We start from the raw sequence: 20,292 nt of genomic DNA on the forward strand, positions 1-20,292 counted from the left end.
TTTTATTTATTTTTTGAGACAGGTTGGTTTTGTTTTGTTTTATGAAACAGCCCTGGACCAGGTTGGTCTCACTCATAGAGATCCACCTGTCTCTGTCTCGAAGTGCTGGGCTAGGCCTGGCCTTTTACTGCTTTTTGACGAAGAAGCAGGTAGCCATTGCTAAGTGGCAGGCACTCCACCAAGGACGGCAGGAGCAGGTGCTCACAGTTTTCACGTCGTCTCTTACTGTACAGTGTCTGTTCGTCCACACTTTGGAGGTCAGATGGTTGGTCTTTATGCTGTAAACGTGCTTTGGGAAGGGCAGACGTCTCTTAAGGGGTGGCAGGTGCTCTGCTGTGCCAGGCAAGATGTGTTTTCCTCCAGAGCCACTGGTTCGGTCTGTGTTTTTGTACTGTGGGGGGAAATGATCACCTTCTTCATTCCTCCTCACTGCCAGTCACTCTGCTTCTGAGAATAAAATAGGCTTTCATTCGGTTTGTTGTTTTGTTTTGAGACTTTCCATCTTAAAATACTCTGGAGACAGAGGGCTGCTATGACAGTTCAGGAGTGTCCCGGTGATGCGGGAGGGGCCCTCCTGGCCAAATGGACCATATGGAGGACTGATGTGCAGTTGGTCCCCTGTTGGGTTACCGCTCGTTCTAAGGCAGACAGGAGGCACATGTGCTTTCACTTTCTCCCCAGCTGAGCCAAATACCTGTGGTCTGGGAAAGCAGTAAATCACACCTTGTTGGTTGTCCAGAGACTGCAGTGCAAAGAAGTCAGCTCCTGAGTGGACTGTGGTGGAGAGCTCCTAATTTTAGACTACAGGGTTAAGTGCTTTGGCCCCAGCACTCAGACTGCTGTGTGGCGCTATCTGGAGGAACAGGCAGTTTATGCATTTGATTGGCACTGTAACATAGTGTCAAGGCCACATCCCAGGCAGTAAATAAAGAAATGAATGAACGAGCCTCTTTTTAAATAAAAGTAAAATAGTCTGAATCCCATAGACACTTCTCATCCCCATCAGTAATGCCACTGCCAGTGTCAGAATTATTGAGTGTGTTCTACAGATAGATGTTGAACATGGGTGACAGGTTCCCTAGCAGGCACTGTAAACAGAGCATGTGGTCAGTAGTGGGGTTCAGCTCTGGAAGAGAGAGACAAGCAGCCCTGGGAAAGACCTGTCCTCTGTGTCAGGGCTGTCTGTCAGCAGAGACCCAGGCAGGAAGGAGTCCGATAGGCAGAGCAAGGCGAATGGCACAAGCCAGGGCAGTTAGAATTGAGCTGGAGAAGTGCGGGATTTGCTGGATAGGTTACAGATGTTCATGTTGTCTTGGGAGCATTGGGAAGCCAGAAAAAAAGGTTTTATCAAGGAGTGTCACAGTCATATTGGTTGTCTTCAGAACTGTCATTTCGGCTTCAGTTCTCGTTTGTAGGAGATGGTTCTGTGGTTAAGACTTGGTGCTACCCTTGCAGAGGACTCCAGTTTGGACCCCGGCACCCGAGTCAGGTGGTTCCCAACGTGCCTTAACTCCAGCTCCAGGCGAGCCCAGCACCCTCTTCTGGCCTGTATGGGACAGACAGACACACAGACACAGACACACACACACACACACACACACACACACACACACACACACACACACACACACACACACACACACACACATGCACGTAGTTAAAATAGCAAAAACAAATCTTGTTTTTTTAACTGAATGCCAATAAGTCATGGAGAGGTAGTTTAGTAGTCCAAGTAATAGTGTGTTGGTGCCTGGGCTAGAGCAACGAGGACACACTGTGTGGTGAACCCTGACGAACTGGAGTGATGGCAGGCAGGATTGAGCACACTGAGTTGTTGACGGTGGTGGAATCAGAGGGCAGCAAGGAAGGAAGGAAGGAATGTTAGCAGTCAGTGAGCACCACTGCCTGTGCAGTTAGAGTGTGAGTGCAGATGATCAAGAAAGGAAGAGCAGCTCTCAGGAGAGCAGAAGCCTAGTTCGGGTTATGCCAAAGTTAAGGTGTTGGTAGAGATGGCCAAGTGGGATGTGTCAAATGGGTGGCTGGACAGGCCAAGAAGTCGAAAGTGAGTTGTGGATCAGACGTGTCCCTAGGGCAGACATCAGTATGGCAGCCACGCCAGCCTCTGTGGGGATGGCTGAGACTTTCTGGGCATGTCAGTGTGAAAGAATAGTCACCTAGAAACCTAAGTGCCAACTGCACTATCTCAACTCGGTCTCTTTTTTCCTTAAGAAATGTTAATTCAGTAGCAAGACCAACTGCTTTAAACACCTTTCTTGAGACATGAGGAGAAAGTTAAAAGTAGAAGTTTCTGTCACCTTTCCTCTGAACTAGATGAAGAATCCAAGTGTTAATGATGAGCGGAAGTCACTTCATGACATCAAGATCTACTGTCCTAAGCCTGGGTCACAGTAATTATGACTGATCATTGGTAGAAAAGGACTTGTGTGTCATAGAAAGATATGAACTTCAGGTGACATGTGCAGTCAGGGAGCCATTAAAACAAATGTAGTTCATTGTGTCGTGGTGTAAGTTCAATGTCTTTGTTCTAAGCTTGGCACATAAGAAAGCTTGTCTTTACTGTCCTACTCAGAATCAAGATGTATTGATCCAATTTCAGTCCAGTGTGTCTCTTTGTCCCAGAGGGCAGGCATATTTATCTAGAATAATAACTGGAGAGGAACGACAGCATGACTGGCTTGTGGTAATAGGAACTTCCTTTTGTAGATTACTCACTGACCAGCGCTGACCTGTCGGCCCTGCAAGGCTTCACCTCCCCTGGAATGCTGTCTCTGGGGCAGGCGTCAGCCTGGCAGCAACACCATCTTGGACAAGCAGCCCTCAGCTCTCTAGTGTGAGTAACTGGAACGCTCCCTGAGCTTTTGCACATGGCCTGCACACTCCTCCTGTCACTAGGAGTCTTTTGCTTTGCAGGCTGTCTTGAACAACCAACTCTGCCACGATTCCCGTTTATGTAGACACAAGTGTTGGGAGAAAGTATTTTCTTAACACAGCTCTAGAGAGTAGCACGGATGCTGAGCAAACCCGACATTCCTTGAAGGGACTTGGGGAGCAGAACTTTCCCTTTAAACATAGAGTGTCACGTGGTATCAAGGGATTCCCAAGGCCCAGATGCCACCTGTGTGTGCCCCTCCTCACTCACAGATGAATAAGCCATTGCTTCCCAGAATCACCTGAGTCTGCTCCCTGAAGAAAGGCTGTGCCTTCACTTTCTCCTTAGATCTTAGTAGAGAAGTAGTATTGAATACTGTATGTATGAATCAGGTGCCACAGGACTCCTTTGGTTGTTTCTGGCCCAGTACACAAACTGCCTTTTTCATAAAGGAATGTTCCTTGTGGGCAGGGTGTGAGGCAAGGAGGATTTACGGTGGTGCCCGGGAGAGACCTGACTCCCTGAACATTAGAAGGAACCAGTACAAGAGAGCATCCGGAAGAGGGGCAGCATAGCACCAGCTGTCTGCTTCGCACCTGATCAGGCCTGGGACACCTTAGCCCCCTGCCCACCGTGCCGAGAGCCAGCAACTCCTTTCTCTTGGATGGTGAAAGAACCCCACATGTGGATTCCACCCAGCAGTGCTCTGGAGAATTGTGTCATGGGTGAAAGTGCCAAGTGCCTTAGGGAGATGATTTGCCTGTATCGAAGCTATTGAAGCCTTAGAATTGTTCTGAATGGAAGTGTTAACAAATGGTAGACCTAGCTGGGTGGTGGTGGCGCACGCCTTTAATCCCAGTACTCGGGAGGCAGAGCCAGCCAGATCTCTGTGAGTTCGAGGCTAGCCTGATCTATAGAGCGAGATCCAGGACAGGCACCAAAACTATACAGAGAAACCCTGTCTTGAAAAACGAAAAACAACAACAACAAAAAACAATGGTGGCCCTAAAAGCTAGACATTTGGTGCTACCTACAGTCCCAGCTGCTCAGGGGGTTGAGGCTCAGGAATTGAGGACCGTCCCTGGGCAACAGAGGGACACAGTGACAAAACACAAACAAATAATGAGCCCAGGAGGTAAGTGGAAATGGCTGCCAGCTTAGACATAGAGGGAAAGTCCTGTCTCCCACACTACCCCAAGCCAGTTCCTGGCCTTTCAGAAGCTATTTGCTCTGTGGAAAACAAGGATGATTCCATTTGCATCTCATGGCTGTTGTGAGGAGATGAGATGTGCCTGTCACGGGGCCCCAGCAGAGAAGACACTAAGGGAAGGGAGACAGGGAACAGAATTCAAGGTCTGTATTGTTCTCTCTTGAGACAGCATCAGACACTCTAACTGCGGAAGTATGTTTGGGATACATACGTGCTTCCCAGTTTGGATCTCAGACCCTCAGCTTTCCCAGACAGGGAGTGTCTGCTGAGCTGTGCTCTGAGTTATGCAGATGCACTACCAAGCCATCTCACCTCTGTTGTCTTTCCACAGAGCTGGAGGGCAGTTATCTCAGGGTTCGAATTTGTCCATTAACACCAACCAGAACATCAACATTAAATCAGAGCCAATTTCACCTCCCCGGGATCGCATGACCCCATCTGGCTTCCAGCAGCAGCAACAGCAGCAGCAGCAGCAGCAGCCGCCTCCTCCACCACAACCTCCACAACCCCAACCCCGGCAGGAAATGGGGCGCTCCCCTGTGGACAGTCTGAGCAGCTCGAGCAGCTCCTACGATGGCAGTGACCGGGAGGATCCACGGGGCGACTTTCATTCTCCAATTGTGCTTGGCCGACCCCCAAATACTGAGGACAGAGAAAGCCCTTCTGTAAAACGCATGAGGATGGACACATGGGTGACCTAAGGCTTCCTGGTTCATGTTTGTTCTTTGTGTTACTGCAGTGAACTGCCCTACATATCTTAAATTGGTGAATAAGGACATGAGTTCAATATATTTATATGTACATACATACATATATATCCCTTTACATATATATGTATGTGGCGTGAGTGTGTGTATGTGTGGGTGTGTGTTGCATACACAGAATCAGGCACTTACTGCAAACTCCTTGTAGGTCTGCAGATGTGTGTCCACATGGCAGACAAAGCAGCACCCTGTAGGCACAGACCAGTCTGGCACTTCCTTGGACTACTTGTTTCGTAAGATAAACAGTTTTTGCAGAGAAACGTGTACCCATATATAATTAATTCTTCCACATTAGCCTGCAGAAACCTAGGGGGCCCCCTATTTGTTTTATTTAACTGTGCGGTGACTGTAGTTACTTCAGAAAAAAAAAATGCTTTGTAGAACAGAGCAGTAGAAAAGCAGGAACCAAGAAAGCAATACTGTACATAAAATGTCATTTATATTAATAACCCAACCTGGCATGGGTCTATTGCAAAGGGGTGCATGGGAAAGGGCTGTTGATAGTAAACAAACAAACAAACAATAAACAAAAGCCCCACACATAACTGTTTTGCACGTGCAAAAAAAAATGTATTGGGTCAAAGAAGTGATCTTTAGCTAATAAAAAGAGAGAATAGAAAACACGCATGAAATATTCAGAAATACTAGCCTAGAAATATAGAGCATTAACAAAATAAAATTAATATATTAAGTTATAATTGGAATATGTCAGAAGTTTCTTTTACATTCATATCTTTAAAAATTAAAGAAGCTGATTTTAGGTCATGTATATTTTATATGAAAGAAAACACCCTTAATGAATTGATGACTATATATAAAATTATATCCACTACTTTTGAACACATTCTGCTGAATTATTTATATAAGCCAAAGCTGTATGTTGTAACTTTTTTTTTAGAGAATAGCTTTATCTTGTTTTAACTTTTTAGTTTTATTTTAAGAGGGGAGAAAAAACAAAAATATCTTGCAAACAGAACCTTGGAAAAAAAAAGCCATGAACACTTATTCTATATGTAAATTAAAAGTTGAGCCAAACTCTTTGTGTATATAGCATCTTAAATATATTATCACCTTTGATGTAAGTACCTACGTATTGTATGGTCACCAGATTATAAAGTATATTTTTGTGGATTGCCGCCAATTTGGGGGGAAAGGCGAAGTCCTTAAGTAGAGTATTCACTGTTTAATATTTACTATTTTGTTAAATATACTGTACTTTGGATTTTAATTCTTAGCCCAGTTTTTCAGAGGATTGTGTAAAGGGGTTTCCCCTCACTGGTGGTGAATGTGTGATGTTCTGTTGTAATCTTTGTGCTGTATGGGGTGAGCATCATTATATATTTTATATGTGTACATAAATAGCAAAGTGGCAAAAAATTGGTGTTAAGTTCATCCTGCATAAATATAAAATGTGTTGTAACAGATTTTATAAGGCATTATTTAAAACTTGCCTTTTGTGAGGAAAAAAAGAACAGTAGAAAGATGACCTAATTTAACTAATATTAGAGAAAATGGCAGAACAGTAGATGAGCACAAAGGTTTTCTAAGTGGTAAATAATTAGGGAAATATTTGTGGGCAAAGGGATCTTTTTCTCCTTGACTCTAAAGACAAAATGATGCAGCTGGTTACAAAATCCACGAGGGTTTTTAGCTGTCCCATGGAAAGGCGTGGTCATGTAAGGAACAGCTCTCTACGGTGCGGATCCTGGGCATGATTCTCGCTGTCCTGACGGAAACTGGTGCCACCCTCAGCTTGGATTTTGAGCAAGGCCTTACTTACAGGGAGACAACTCGTTGGTGATAGCAAGTTCATCCGTTTACTGGGCTTGTGCCATGAACAAAATTCAAAGTCCTGTATATCTTTTATCCTAGATTTTTAGATACTCCTTTTCCTGAAAATCTTTAAAAGGGTTTTAAAATGGCTGCTATTTTATATTGAACAATGTTAAGCAGCTACCTGCAGTTTTTACTTCTATTTTCTTTCCCCCTAAATTATGATCCTTTCGATGTCTCCTCGTGTGCCGTTATGACAGCCCAGCTGCCAGGCTTCCTGACTGGCCCAGAGGGATTAGATGCGCGCCCCGCCCCGTGGTGAGCACAGGCTGAGCAGAGGAGAGCGCTTCACTGCAGTTTGGTAGCACATGGTAGGAGAAGCCGAAAAAGCGAGGGTGATGTTTGGTCTCCTCTCTGTGGGCTGAACATTTGGCTCTTACTCAGAAAAGATTAGATTTTTTTCTTGAAATGTACTGAGTTGACTTACAGGCACATTCTTCATAAGGTCATACCTAATTAAAACAAGACAGTCTCCCGACACTGAATTTCCAAGATAACACTTACCACTTTGTAAACCATTTATAGCTTTGAAAGTGTTAAGTGGCCCTTTGGTTATTATTTATGCATGTTCATGAACTTCTGCTGTATATTGGAATAGGAGTTAACACAGTCACATTTACTGTCTATTTTCTTGTGTGCCTTATGAGATGGCTTTTCTGACTGTATCTCAATAGTCTTTCTTTCTATGCAGGTTTATAATCAGTACAACTACTGTTTTCTAAAGTGATACTACACAAGGCTCGGAGTTTGTATTTAAATTACACTGACCAAGTCACAATGTATTCCGTTTTCAGGAACTGAATATCTGACTGTTAATCTTTTCCCATATGCCCAATGTGATTTGGAGCGTGTGGGCTTGACATCCTTCACCCAGACACTCATGTGTGAACACATCCACATCCACAGCTCTCGGTGGAAGCCAGCCTAGAGTGAGGAGGACGCTGACCTGACGGTGTTGCTTTCAACCTGACTTTCTTACCCCTTGAGGCTCGTGTGTTTTGTATAAGACACCATCACAGGACAATTTTATCCCCTTAGATAACGTATTTTATTATTAAAAACAAAAACAAAAAAAGCTTACGTTGCACTGGACATAGGAAGTCCCCACCAGCCGTACTTCCTCAGAACTCTAAGTGGCCCACACTGAGAGTGAGCGTCACCATTGTGTGAACACAGGTGGTCCCAGTCAAAACTCCATCCTTTGAGCCCTAAGTACATCCATTGTGTTATACAACTAAATCAGGGGTTTGTTCTAAAAGAACAGTACATGTTTCACCATTTCCTTTCAACTGTAAAGACGACTAATAATGTATTGACATAATTTCTGTATTAACCATCACGCGCACAAGAAATACATAGTAAATACGGAACCTGAAAACTCCTGGCATTGGATCATAAAAAGCTAGATGATTAGAATGTGAAAAAGACTTGACAAATGTAAAACTTTTATTTCTCTGTAGAAACTTTCTTCACTTTGCTGTGCAAGAAGACACTGCTTTGCTATATTTAAAATGGCTTTTTTAAAAGAGATTTATGTATTTGGTACATGTTTGTAGTCAACAGTTCACACAAGCTGTACGCGGTTTGATCCTGTAAAACCGTTTGGCGGCACAAGCTGGACTTTGTTGCCATCCTTGAGATGAACCTTTTAAGAAAAATAAGTTCATCTCAATCTTTCCCTGAATGTGTTGGTTTTTCTTCATTATACAATAAATATTATAGTGAAGTTTTTATCAAATGGTTAAGACAATGCAAGAGGTCGTTGTACGCTGTTTGTCTCCTGCACTCACTCCAGTAAAGATGGCCTGGCTTTGACCACACACCCAGACTCTGTCATGTTTGCCTGGAGGAACAGGAAGTGCCGGCTTGGCCACCAGGCAGCCCTGCTCCCCCGTCTCACCTTGTGGCAGGCATCCAGACAGCCCTGGAGCCTGTTGGGAGCAGCCAGCCATCTGTTCCCCAGTTTCAGCCTGGCTAGACTGCAGCTCAGTTAAATCCATTCGGTCTCCAAGAACTACGCCACTCACAGAAGATACCCCGAAGTGTTGAGGGGTGGACGTAGCCCTTACTGTCATGCCCCATTTATCCTTAAGGTTTATGGTGTGAGCTGCGTTTTGTCCAGATTACACACACAACACTGAGGTCAAGGAAGCAAGAGACAGCTGTACTTGGAGTTGAGGTAGCTGTGTGTCACAGCACTCCGGTACGGCCTTCCCACTAGTCACCTTTCTGGTCATAACTGAGCCAGGAAGCCAAAGAGGCTCCAAACAGTTGTTCAGACCCGCAGTAAAACATGTCCTCTTCCTCCTCTTTGCCTTGTGAGCCAGCTCCTAGCTAAGCAGATTCTTGGTGTCAAAATAAGTTAATTTTTTGCACTGGTTTTGCTTGCTGGCTATAATGGGGCTCTTATTAGCAGGTTTTGAAAGCTGCTCGAATCCTGTGGCTAAAAATATTCTAATCGCAGCTGCAGCTACTTAATATCAATTCACTTCGAGTTCCTCGTCAGCTCCCATGGGTGCCTTGTTCTAGCCTTTAGCTCGGTTTTAAGCTGATTTTGTGTCTGAGTGGCAGCAGCCGAGAAAGTGGTTTGCAGAGCCCTGTGGCAGCTGGAGGACTGCAGGCCACCCCCGGCCACCTGTCCAGCAAAGCACCACTCAGCTGGGGGGAGTCTGGCGGTGACTGGGAGGGGGTGCTACATAGAGGCAAGAAGAGCCCAAAGTGATGTGTCCTAGTTGGTTCTGGAACTGATGGTGTCAGTGTGTCTCACTACAGATGGCTGTCCCTTTGCCGCGGTGAAGGTTCCTGCTAGGCTTCACTGTAAAGTGCTGTCTTCCCTAAGTATCTTGGAGGTAACCTGAGTACTAGGTTCCCCCCACTTTCACCCATTTTATATCTTGTTTTCAGCAGTTATTAGCTCAGCTGTTCCCTGTTTCCTTCGCCCATATTCTACGTTCATCAATGGGAATTAAACTCTGAGGTATGGCTGACCTCCCCAATCACTGGGCTGCATCTTTAGGAATTGACGGCAATGTATTTTGGTCTGTGGGTTGTAATCTATCATTTTGCTCCACGAACTGTTCAAGTTTGGGCCTTCAGGAACACCATCGGGTTCACACACCAGTTCTCTAGCACTTTCTGACCAGGCTTCAGCACATCCTTGCTTCTCGCACTACAAGATGTTCCATACTTGTGTTTTCCCTCTCCTTAACCTGGGCCAGGTGCTTCCTCAAGGATTCCTGGTTCATTCTATTAGAGGGTGACATGTTGAAACCAAGCTCTAGGCAGTAGGTGTGCTCATTGTTACTGGGGTGTTAACAGCATGGGGCTCTCTTTGCACACTGGAAGCTGTGGGATGCCCACTCATGGACATGCCTCAGGCTGTTCAGAGTCCACCTGGCTGCATCCTTTTTGTCTTGTCTCTCTTCACTGGTAGCTTGCTTCACTTCCGGGAAGAACCCCAGCTCCTCCTACCTGTGATCGCCTGGCCTTCTCCATTCTAGTACATACAGAAACTAGTTGCGGATTTGCCATCCCATCCCTTCCTGGGGAATGCACGTTTACTGGCCACGTTAGAGCATGTGAAAGATTGAGGTCGGAGGTTCTTTGCCCTAGCTTTACATTATTCAGTCAAGGTCATGCTTAACAGTAACTTTGTTCCTGTCCCCTTTGCATATGGTTCTTTGTTGCACAGTTGGGTTCACCTGTAGGTGTTCTGGGTTTGTTTTGCATACCCTTCTTCCACCGTATTAACCTCATTTATGTATTTGTGTTTTGGATTTATGAATGGCATCCTAACCTTTTGGGGGACAGTGTTGGGGATTGATCCCAAACCTTGTACGTACTAGGCAAGCATTCTACCACTGAGTTATAACCCCAGATCCCCATTGCTCCTTCTCTAGGAGCTGTACAAAAAGATCTCAGAGAAATGTCACACTGGTACCCTGTTCCCCATCCTCCACATCTCCCACTTGGCCAGTGTTGATAGCCAGTCTTTAGTTTCCCATGTAATTCTTCCTGTTTTCCTTTTGTACAAGTATACGTGGTATATCTGAAAATCACTCCATTGGAATAGTCAGTTCATAGAAACCAACATCATTGTTTTTAAAGCATCCTAGCATCCATTATGTGGACATGCCCTAAGTTCTCAGTTTGTGCCTGTAGAACTTTATAGATGTAGTGGTATTTAGAAATGAGCCTCCAGCCAAGCAGTGGTGGTGCACATCTTTAATCACAACACTTGAGAGGCAGGCACAGAGGGATCTCTGTGAGTTCAAGGCCAGCCTGTTCTACCCAGCAAGTTCCAGGAAAGCCTCAGTAACAGAGAAACCCTCTGTGTGTGTGTGTGTGGAGGGGGGATCCTCAAAAGAAGCAATCTGATTCTAAGTAACTACCCCAGAGCGGAGCAGAGCAGTTTTTAAGAGAAGACAGAAAAACACAGCATCCAATAATAAATTGCCATGTCTAGAATCTAACCAGAAATTCCCAGGCATTAAGGGAAATAATGAAATCTATAACCAGGGGTAGGGAAATCACCAAATATGTTCAGAGTGACATGAGTGATAGAGTTAGCAAATAGTGTTAACACAGTTCTTATCAACAAATAAATATTGGGAGCATGAACTCAGGGGCGGGGAAACTGAAAGGTATAAAAAGTTCCAGGAATTAAAAATACCTAAAATAAAAGATGCATTTAATGAGAAGATGGCATATTAGACATGCAACAAGAAGAACAGTGGAGACCTCACCAACAGGAAGGTTGAGTGGAAATGAATGTAATCTTAATGAGAGTTACAACATCAATAGCTCTCTGTAGATAGAGAAGAATCGGGGAAATTTAAGGATGACTGCAATTTTCCAAATCAAATGAAACTAAGAAGAATTAGAAGTAGCGGACATAGAAAGTAAGGAAACTTAATTCAATGGTGTTGGCCTCCTCAGGCCACCATGAGTCACTTCCTATTTCCCTGAAATAATACCAGGCCCTTAAATGTAGAACTCAGGTTGCTGCACATCCGGTCCCAGACCTTATTCCTGCAACATTTCCTCAAAACTCCATTGACACTCCCTACGTACCAGGTCACTGGCTACTCAGCTTCTTGTGTACATAGTTCCCATGTTCCACCCTTTAAAAATCACACCCGTCCACTGTGCCACTGACTTCCACTGTCCTTTTGAGTGTAGCTAAAGAAATGCCAGCTCCAATCCTTTAGAGAACTTACGAACTATGACTCTCCCAGATAACACATCCGGGACCCAGAGACTTTTATCATGTGTCCTTCTAGCTTATCTGCACCTTGAGGGCAGGGGACGGGCCCTGTCTGGTTATCACATCACCTCTTGGTGTTCTAAAGCGTGTATGCATGGATGGATGAATGGATGGAATACAGATAAAGAGTAGCACGAGTTCTGTATTTGGGGCAATGAAATGGTGTCTTACAATAACCAGATGCAGCCAGATGTGAAGGTGGCAGCACTGAGGAGATGAGGACAGCCCTAGTCTCCATAGCAAATTATAGGCTAGGGTTGTCTCAGAAACAATTACTGATTTAATAACCAAATGCTTCCTGGAGAATTGGGGAAGTCTCCCCTGGACCATAAGGCCTGGAGAGGTGTGGAGAGGCTCTACTGCCACCGATGCCTCGGGTGGGGCAGGCTCTGGAACCTTCTGCAACTTTGAGCAGGGGTGAGAAGGGGCACAGGTGATGGGTTGAAGCTGCCAGTGCCATGCTGTTCCTTCGGGGGCAGTGAGAGGCGGGACACTAGCCTCACCTGGCCTCAGCAGCTGCACTGAGTCACCTGGCTCTGCAGTCCTGGCCACTCTCCCCACCCAGGTGCCCCTGCTCAGCCTGGTGAAGCCAGCCACACCTTCTCCCTGGTAATGAGCGTGAAGAAACCCTCCTCCACCGTGCTGAGCCCTGGGAGGGATGCAGTGAGGAAGTGGGAGGATCTTAGCAACAGAAGCCAGGCTGACTTCTTTAGACAAGGAGTCTGGGTCTCTGACTTAAATACTACATCCACTGAATGAGTTTTACACCGGCCAATCAGAGGGGCGGGAACTAGGGCAGAGCATGTGGCTGAGTGGTAGAGCATTTGCCTAGCATGTGCAAAATCAATAAAATAAAATAAAATGAATCAAATTTAAAAACCTAAAAACAACAAAATAGGATCCAGCTAGACTGGTACTTCAGTGGGAGAAGAGATCCTAGGACCAGGGGTCAATCCCCAGCACTCTCCCTCCTGACAAAGGGAAAAGAGAAGGTGGGCTTCAGTGCCAGCCACAGTTCTTGGATACCTGCAATGGACTCTTCTGACCAGCACTGGCCAGTGTTCCTGTAGGCCTCATAGTCCAATTCTCTCCACCACTCTCTCCCGAAGCCTTGCCTTGAGAGACCACCAGTGCTTCCAGAGACTGACTCCCAGCTGCCCCAGGGTCTGGACACCAAGCAGCTCATCAGTGCCTCCGTCAGCCCCACCCAGAGCAGGCTGGTGGGTAGCAGGGTCGAAAGGCTACGGAACCCAAACGCTGGGGCTGCCAGGTGGGGCAGGTCCCCGAGCACCCCGTTTGTCAGCTGTAGGCTCTTAGATGTCGACCTGTAGAGTGGTGACAGGCAAGGCCTACTCCCGAGGGGACTGGGAAGGTAGGGGTTCCACACACAGTCTTTGCCCTCCCATGGGATCCAATGAACAAGGAACCCCACGGGTTATACGTTAGTACGTTTTGCTCCTGGCTGCAGCCATCTTTCACGTGATTTCAAGTTTTCTCCACTAGGTCCATACAGCCCGGGGCCTGGTCTGTCCCACACGACTGTGGAATCCATGACCTTTAGTGTTTCTTCCCCCTGGTCCATGTCCCCTGCTGTTCAGGCAGGAGGGACACAAGCTAGCCTGGAGCCTTATTTCCCTGGTGTAAAGCCAGCCCATCCAATACTAAGAGAATTCCTTAGTGTTTCAGTGTTTACCCTGAAGCGCTATGCCCACCCAAAGAGATGAGTTGGTTCTTTAAAGCACTCACTTTCTTGGGGACTGGAGAGATGATGGCCCCATTAAGAGTGTTGACTGCTCTTGCGGAGGACCCAAATAGTTACCAGCACCCACACAACTAGCAGCTCACAACTGCCTAGAACTGCAGCTCCAGTGGGTCCCACACTCTCCTGAACTCCAAGGGCACCTGCCTTCACATGCACATTCCCACAGGGACACAGATGCCCCTAATTTAAAAATGTAAACCATCTTTTCCAAAGCACCCTAGTCACCAAAATGCAATGGCAGAAATGAACTCCACGTAGTCTTCCGCAGACCTAACTCAACTATGACGCACATCATGGAGGTCAGTGGGCCAGAGTGCACTGGCTACCACTTGTCTGTCCTGCCCTGGCCACAGAAGCACGTGTGCAGCAAGAGCCACGGCAACTTGCCCAGACCCAGCAGGAGGCAGAGGCCACTGCTGCCTTCTCCAAAGCTGTCCCTCAGCTTTGAACTGTTAATATCCACATATGAAAAGAGGGAGTCGTGTTTCCTTCACAGAAGAAATATTTTATTCCACTTGAGAAAAATACAGAGATACAAGTTACCGCTGTAACTTGTCTAAAACTCAGTGACATACTGATACTATCGCATAGCACCTTGGTCTGCCCAGACAGACAGACAGAACACATCTCTGAGCCAAGCTCACCTCCGCCCTCAGCAGGCAGGGTCACTGTGACAGTCATGTGACCCCACCCAACCCCCGGGGGCACTAACACTGCAGATCCCTTGTCATGTTCTACTAAGGAGCCTACACAGGACTGTGTCAGGCAGTCACCATCAGTCCCTAACACTGTCGACAGAATTCAGGGGGGGAAAGACAATCGTTGTCTAGCGAAAACGATTTTCCCACAGGACTCTGGGCCCTGCCTGCTGAAGTCAACGGTAAAAACATTTAAAAGAAACTTCACAGCCACCATGGTCATGAGCATCCAGATAGAAATCACTTAACATAATCGATGTTTATTGTATTGAGATTCACGGGTTTATTTTTGGCCTCAAAGTACTTAATTCTGAAGATGACTTAAATTGGCTATTTACACCCTGGGCAGACTGGTTTTCAGACAACTGAACAACAGGCTCACGGAATATTCTCCTCTGATCAGATTCCCAGGCCTGAGTGTCAAGTGGCGCCACCATCCCCAAGCTCACCACTGGAGCGACCTGCCTGCCTTCTGTTCACCCTGAAGCTGAGCTCCGGGCCACCTCAGCCCCTTCCCTGCTGTGACAAGGCTGGCTGACTTAGCCCTTTCTCCCACACCCCTGCAGCACATGGCCGGCTACAGCCACCAGGGCATCTGAGACCACCTCGGGCATCTCGCCCCTCTGGTGGCTGCCGCTTTCATAGCCTCTCACAGCCAGAGTCAGCTTGGTGGGCTTTGGATATGCCCCCCAAAGGCAAGCATCTTAAAGGCTTGTGCTCACCTTGGCACTGGGAAGATCTGGGGTCCAGTGGGAGAGGCAAGGTCACTACAGGCATGACCTTGGAGGTGATCCCGGGACCCAAGCCCCTTGTCTCTCCCTCTCTTCCTGGTCATAGGAACAATTTGTCCCACCACACTCTCCTCCGTGATGTGTGTTCTTACCATAGGCGCCCCCAAATCAGGCCATGGGTCGAAACCTTGAGCCAAGATTATTTTGTCCAGTGAGAGAAAGCTGACTGACATTGCATCTGGTTTGAACACTGAGACACAGAATCTGGAAGTTTAAGGACAACACCCAAAAGGTAGAGTATGGAGGCAGCGGGAATACTCTGCTGCGGGCACAGATGGTCGGGGGTGGGGGTGGAGGCCTCTGTCCTTGGCAACACGCGTCTGACAGTGGGTTGGGCCTCAGAGGTGCATGTGTTAGAACCTTAATGGCGGATGTAGTCTCTTCAAACTACTCGCCAATAACAGCTGCTCCCAAGATGCCCACTGGGAGAATCCCTGGAGCCATCACCACAGAGATGCTCCTACTGTGAATCTGAGCGGTGGCCCTGTGTCTGGCTTAAGATATGTGTGAGACCATAAAGCTCCAACAGTGTGAGGGACCGGACTGCAGCGTAAGTCAAAGGATGGCAGTTGGGATTCTGAGCATTCTCACTTCTGAAGTAGCACCACCACCTCAATGGGGCCGAGTGAAGAGGCAGGCATGCCAGCCTGTCACAACTGTAATGCGTCGCTCTAAAACTCAGTGACACACTGCATAGCACCTTGGTCTACCCAGACACAGGACGCGTCGCTGAGCCTACCCCCAACCATTAGCAGGCTGGGACACTGGGACAGTCATCTGACCCCACCCAAGAGTGGGAGCGCCAACATTGCAGATCCCTTATCACGTTCTCCTTCGGCGCTCACCCAGAAGGGCTGTATAGCCAGCCCCGACACGTCTTCAAGAAACAGCCACCAGTTCCATGTAAATGTCTCTCTTGCTGGGACGATGACGTCTGGGCTCCTGCATCCTTGGGTTAGGCCAGGCCATTCCTCAGTCCATACAATCCAGATTGGCGTGGTAACTTCTCTAACTGTCCATACATCCAGGAAGCAAAGTGCAACATGCCCAGCAAACAGCCAGTGACAGCCACACACACCCAGAGCCAACTGCCAAAGCATTGCCCATTCTAGAATAAATGAGCTCAGGCCCCTGCCTGGGTGGTTGAGCTGACCTGGCTGTCTGACGCGGGGAGGGTGGGCACTGAGATTGCCAACCTGGGCGCTGGCGCTGGAACTGGGCTCAGTGTCATCGAGTCATTGGGGACAACAGTTGCATTCACGCTACTTGAGGCTTCCCCGGTGGCTTGGATTTTAAAGTAGACGAGATAAAACACTGGCAACACAATCCCAATGAGAAGCATGAGGAAGACGGCATTCCACCACTGAATCCCGCAGTCTGCGCCGTCGCCTGGTGGCTTCTGGGTGGCGGGGAGCAGTGGCTGATCCGCGGCCTCCACACAGCAGCTGTCGCTGTGGAAGACGTCAGAATGCACAGCCCGCTCGATGTTCTCATCGATTCCCTTAAAGAAATCCGTCAGTTGGTCTCCCTGGGCGCTTGTCCCCGCGGCTTCTTCATCTTCAGACAGTTCTCCCAGGGTCACTCTGGTCTCAGAGGATGGGGCCCCCAGGGGGGTGAGTTCTTGGTGCGTCTCTGTGAGGATGCCATGATTTCTCACCGGAATCTTGATGGACTTCAAAGCATACAGGTCTTGTTCCCTGATGAAGTTGTTCACTTTCTTGATATCTGCAACCTAGGGAAGCCAGGCATTATAAGCATACAAAGTTCCTCAAAACCAGTACCCGGCCCCAGCAGAAACCCTCAGCCTGCTGGGGTCCCACTGAAGAAACCCATGAAGGCTAGAAACTGCACCCACAACAGCTTTGTTTGGCCTGAGGAACTTGAGCTTTAGAATTTTTTGGTCTTTGGTTTTTAACCTCTTAGTGAATAGCTTAGAAGTCAACGGTTCTACTTTGAACAATTTCAGACCAGTTTGGGAAAGTGTTGTGAGCCCAACGGAAGCTTCAGGTGAAACAGGACCAACACTGCTGCCCTTTCTGTCAAGCTCGGAGGCAACAGTGCCCGCCGCTCATGCCAGAGTCCAGCTGCGCAAGTGGCCAGACAAGCTCCCTGAAGCCTGAGCTGGCCCTGGGCACACTCAGGGACTCTACCACCGGATGGCTCCCTCAGGGGCCTCAGCTGCCTCGGTGCTTTCCTGGAAGTCGTGCAGGCACAGGAACTTAGTTCTGGAACAGCAGTGACTCCAGGTCAGTTCACCTTGGGGAGGTTCTACTTCTCACTTGAAGCAGGTTAGGAAATCAGCAGTCAACCTAAGGAGTCCCAGACTGAGATTTTTCCATTCCCAACGACGGAAAGGGGAACGCGACTGGATTTTATTGAGTAACACAAAGCTTCTAACAGAAAAGGAGGGACAGGAAGCCAAATTTTAAACTCCCCCTCAAGCTGCGTTTGAAAAACTTATCTAGAATGTAAGCACAACCCAGAGTTTATTATTCTGGTCCATAGTGTGGGATGACTTGATTCAGCAGCCACTTTTAGAGTCTCACTGAACTGACTCGCGGGATGCTTTTTATCTGAAACTTAGCAGCTTTCATTCTTTGCGCAGAAAGGAATAGCACGTGTATCTGTTGCCAACTGAACTGGACCGGTTCGTGGGGGCACTAAAAATCCACTCTGGGTTTGTTTATAGACCATCATCCTGACAGGCCTCCTCAGTCTACCCTTCAAGCCTTTGTTGGGAAGGCTCTGTCTTTCAGCCCATGGTCTGAAGCTTATGCCTGCGGAAGCAGATGGTAAGACGCGAACACAAAGGCTGATGTAATACAAAGATGCCATGTGTCCCTGGAGACCAGCCTCTACTACTCCGGGAAAGACTCCCACACCCACACAATCTTTTTGCTCATTTGGATCTCGTTAGATAAACAATAGACCATTTTTAGGAGGTCAAGATTCTTGTTTTTTAATGGTGTAGCTGAGGCAGCCTGGGCGGAAGCTGCTATCAGTCTATAGCATGGGGTGAGCAGCGGGAAACGAGCGGTACTGATGCAGGAGAAAAGAGCGATTCCAGAAACGCTTTCCTACTTACTTTGCCACTGTTAATCACTCTGAGTGCTAAAAACATAATTAAAGAGAAAGATATGGTTATACAAACGCACAGGACAGAGGCTAGACCATACAGTTCTAATAGAGAGAAGGCAAAACTCTACCAGTCGGAGCAGGAAAAGGTCGGAAGAATACAAGTTGTGAGAGAAGTAAGCATGCCAAGGACACTGGGCCAAACTCCACCTACCATCTCCAGCCCCTAAGATCTCAGATCCAATGTGCTCAAAAGACCGCACAGTTTCACAGCGTCACTGGGAAAGTCGGGGCAAAGGAAAACACACCCTTAACTGAGGTTCCCAACTAACTGAGCAGTCGGCTTACTCGGGGACTGAGCCAGCTTACTTTGCAGCCGTACTGGAGAGCCAGCTTGTTGAGGCTGTCCTCCTGGGCCAGCTCCCGCTGCAGCAGAACCACGCTGCCCGCTCCGGGCTGCTGAGGGTGTGGGATGCTGTTCTTCTGGCGCTCCTTGCCCCGGGGTCGTAACACCACATGATGTGACTCTTCCTCAGAGGAGTCCCCGGAGTCTCCACTGCCATTCTTGAACATGTAAACGTGGCTGTTGGGAGTCCTACAGACAACCGCTGGGCCTTGGAAGGTCTTGGCTAACACTTCCTTCTGCCTCATTTTCTTAACTGCAAACCAAACCTGGGGTTAATTCTACACAAATGCTATTCATTCCCCTCTGGCTTCCTAAAGAGAACTGTCTCATTAGTAATTCCCTAATATTGCGAATATTCAGCAAACACCCACAGGACGGATCGACAACATCCTCACACTAGCCCACATGGGACTTAGGCAGAATAGAATCATGCTTTCCCTAACTGCTCACTATGTACAGAAACACAAAAGATTCCCACCCTTCTTCCCCGTCCACAGCTGTGCCTCCCCGAGCCCACACACAGAAGCCACTTGTGTCTCAGAGTACTGTTCTTAGCAACCAGATACTGAGAACTTCACATTCAGAATCTTTGTGCAGAAACTTCGTGAGGCATTCCAAGGTGTCTTCTGGAAGGCCAAGGACACAGCTGAGGGCAACCATGGGTCGCAAAGTCTCTTATTTTGACCCTAGCTGACTTTGACCCGAGAGGCGAGCAATGGAAAAATGCCTGTCAAAGTTCAAGCTGCCCTTTTCTCGAGGTCACTCTGCATTCACTACACCCCCATGCGCCCTTTATTGTCACCTAGAGCCAAACGCCAGAGCCACAACTAACCTCCTTCCCCTTCCAAATGGCTCGAATGGGACGCTAGGCATTCCTGGCGGTGCCTTCCGAGAGGCCCTTTAGAGGGGACGGCCAGCCTCAGTGCATCTCCCTCCAGTCTCGGATTTCAGAGCCCCTGACACCCGGGGCGGCCGGAAGAGACCTCCGTTTCCCTTCAGTGACAGGGTGGGGTGTCCCTAAGCAGGAGATAAAACAAATTTGAGGCGGCCCCACCCCTGGGCCTACACGGGCCGGGCCCCAACTTTCCATGGAACACACATCCTGCCACCCCCACAAGCCGGCACCAGCCCTCCCGGGACACAGCCACGGCCACCAGCCCTGGAGTAGCAGCCCACCCGCGTGCCCACGGTGACAAGCGACCCCCACAAGCCCGGGTCCCCCAAGTCAACTCCGCAGCCCCTGCTCCAGGTCGGGGTACCTCGCTCCCAGACTCCGCCGCCGCCGCGCCCGCCGATTGGCTGCGATAAGCAGCTCTTCCGGGGGCGGAGACTGAGAGTCAACCAATGAGTTCCGAGGAGGGAGAGCCCTGGCCGAGCCGGAAGGTGCTGAGAGGTCAGAGCGCTCGGAGGGGCGGGCCCTGATGGGCGGGGCTCCAGGGTGGAGCTCCAGCGCCCGGTCCAGGACCTTTGCCCTTCAGCCCGCTGGCCCCGGCCGTGCCCAGTTTCCACTTCTGAGGCAGGCCTGGAACACGGCCTCTTCCGTGGTGGCCACGGCTTTCTGCTGAGCCTCCGTCTTCTTCCCGGCAAGAGAGACCTT

The 20,292-nt window shown here is 48.2% G+C and overlaps 2 protein-coding genes across 15 annotated transcripts in view; one reads left to right on the top strand and one right to left on the bottom strand.

The window, feature by feature from the left end:
- The window catches only part of Mef2a (myocyte enhancer factor 2A), a 126,792-nt gene extending 118,275 nt beyond the window's left edge, over window positions 1-8,517 (top strand). For all 8 annotated transcript variants that reach the window (XM_028872796.2, XM_028872797.2, XM_028872800.2 and 5 more), the window contains 2 exons: window positions 2,725-2,851; window positions 4,432-8,517. In XM_028872796.2, the coding sequence (XP_028728629.1) occupies window positions 2,725-2,851; window positions 4,432-4,801 (497 nt within the window). In that variant the 3' untranslated portion in view covers window positions 4,802-8,517. The remainder of the gene's footprint in view (window positions 1-2,724; window positions 2,852-4,431) is intronic.
- Window positions 8,518-14,209: 5,692 nt separating this feature from the next.
- Window positions 14,210-20,034, bottom strand: Lysmd4 (LysM domain containing 4). Of its 7 annotated transcripts, none has more exons than XM_028872804.2 (4): window positions 19,955-19,992; window positions 19,528-19,712; window positions 18,659-18,948; window positions 14,210-16,946 (listed from the first exon to the last, which is right to left on the bottom strand). In XM_028872804.2, exons 3-4 carry the CDS (start codon window positions 18,938-18,940, stop codon window positions 16,338-16,340), a joined length of 891 nt encoding a protein of 296 aa, XP_028728637.1. In that variant the 5' UTR covers window positions 18,941-18,948; window positions 19,528-19,712; window positions 19,955-19,992; the 3' UTR covers window positions 14,210-16,337. The 7 variants fall into 7 exon arrangements, with proteins under 7 accessions (XP_028728637.1, XP_028728638.1, XP_037054683.1 ...); XM_028872805.2 differs by having other exon boundaries at window positions 19,872-19,976; XM_028872806.2 differs by lacking the exon at window positions 19,528-19,712 and adding an exon at window positions 18,300-18,325 and having other exon boundaries at window positions 16,858-16,946; window positions 19,955-20,034.
- Between the last annotated feature and the right edge of the window lie 258 nt (window positions 20,035-20,292).

The sequence above is a fragment of the Peromyscus leucopus genome, chromosome 1, assembly GCF_004664715.2.
Source record: "Peromyscus leucopus breed LL Stock chromosome 1, UCI_PerLeu_2.1, whole genome shotgun sequence".
Taxonomy (NCBI): Eukaryota; Metazoa; Chordata; class Mammalia; order Rodentia; family Cricetidae; genus Peromyscus; species Peromyscus leucopus.

Excerpts from the sequence above, each read along its gene's own strand:
- Lysmd4 (XM_028872804.2), bottom strand. The coding sequence starts at position 18,940 with ATGAGGCAGAAGGAAGTGTTAGCCAAGACCTTCCAAGGCCCAGCGGTT. Across the intron at positions 16,947-18,658 it reads CTCTCCAGTACGGCTGCAAA|GTTGCAGATATCAAGAAAGT; the intron begins GTAAGCTGGCTC and ends TGGCTTCCCTAG.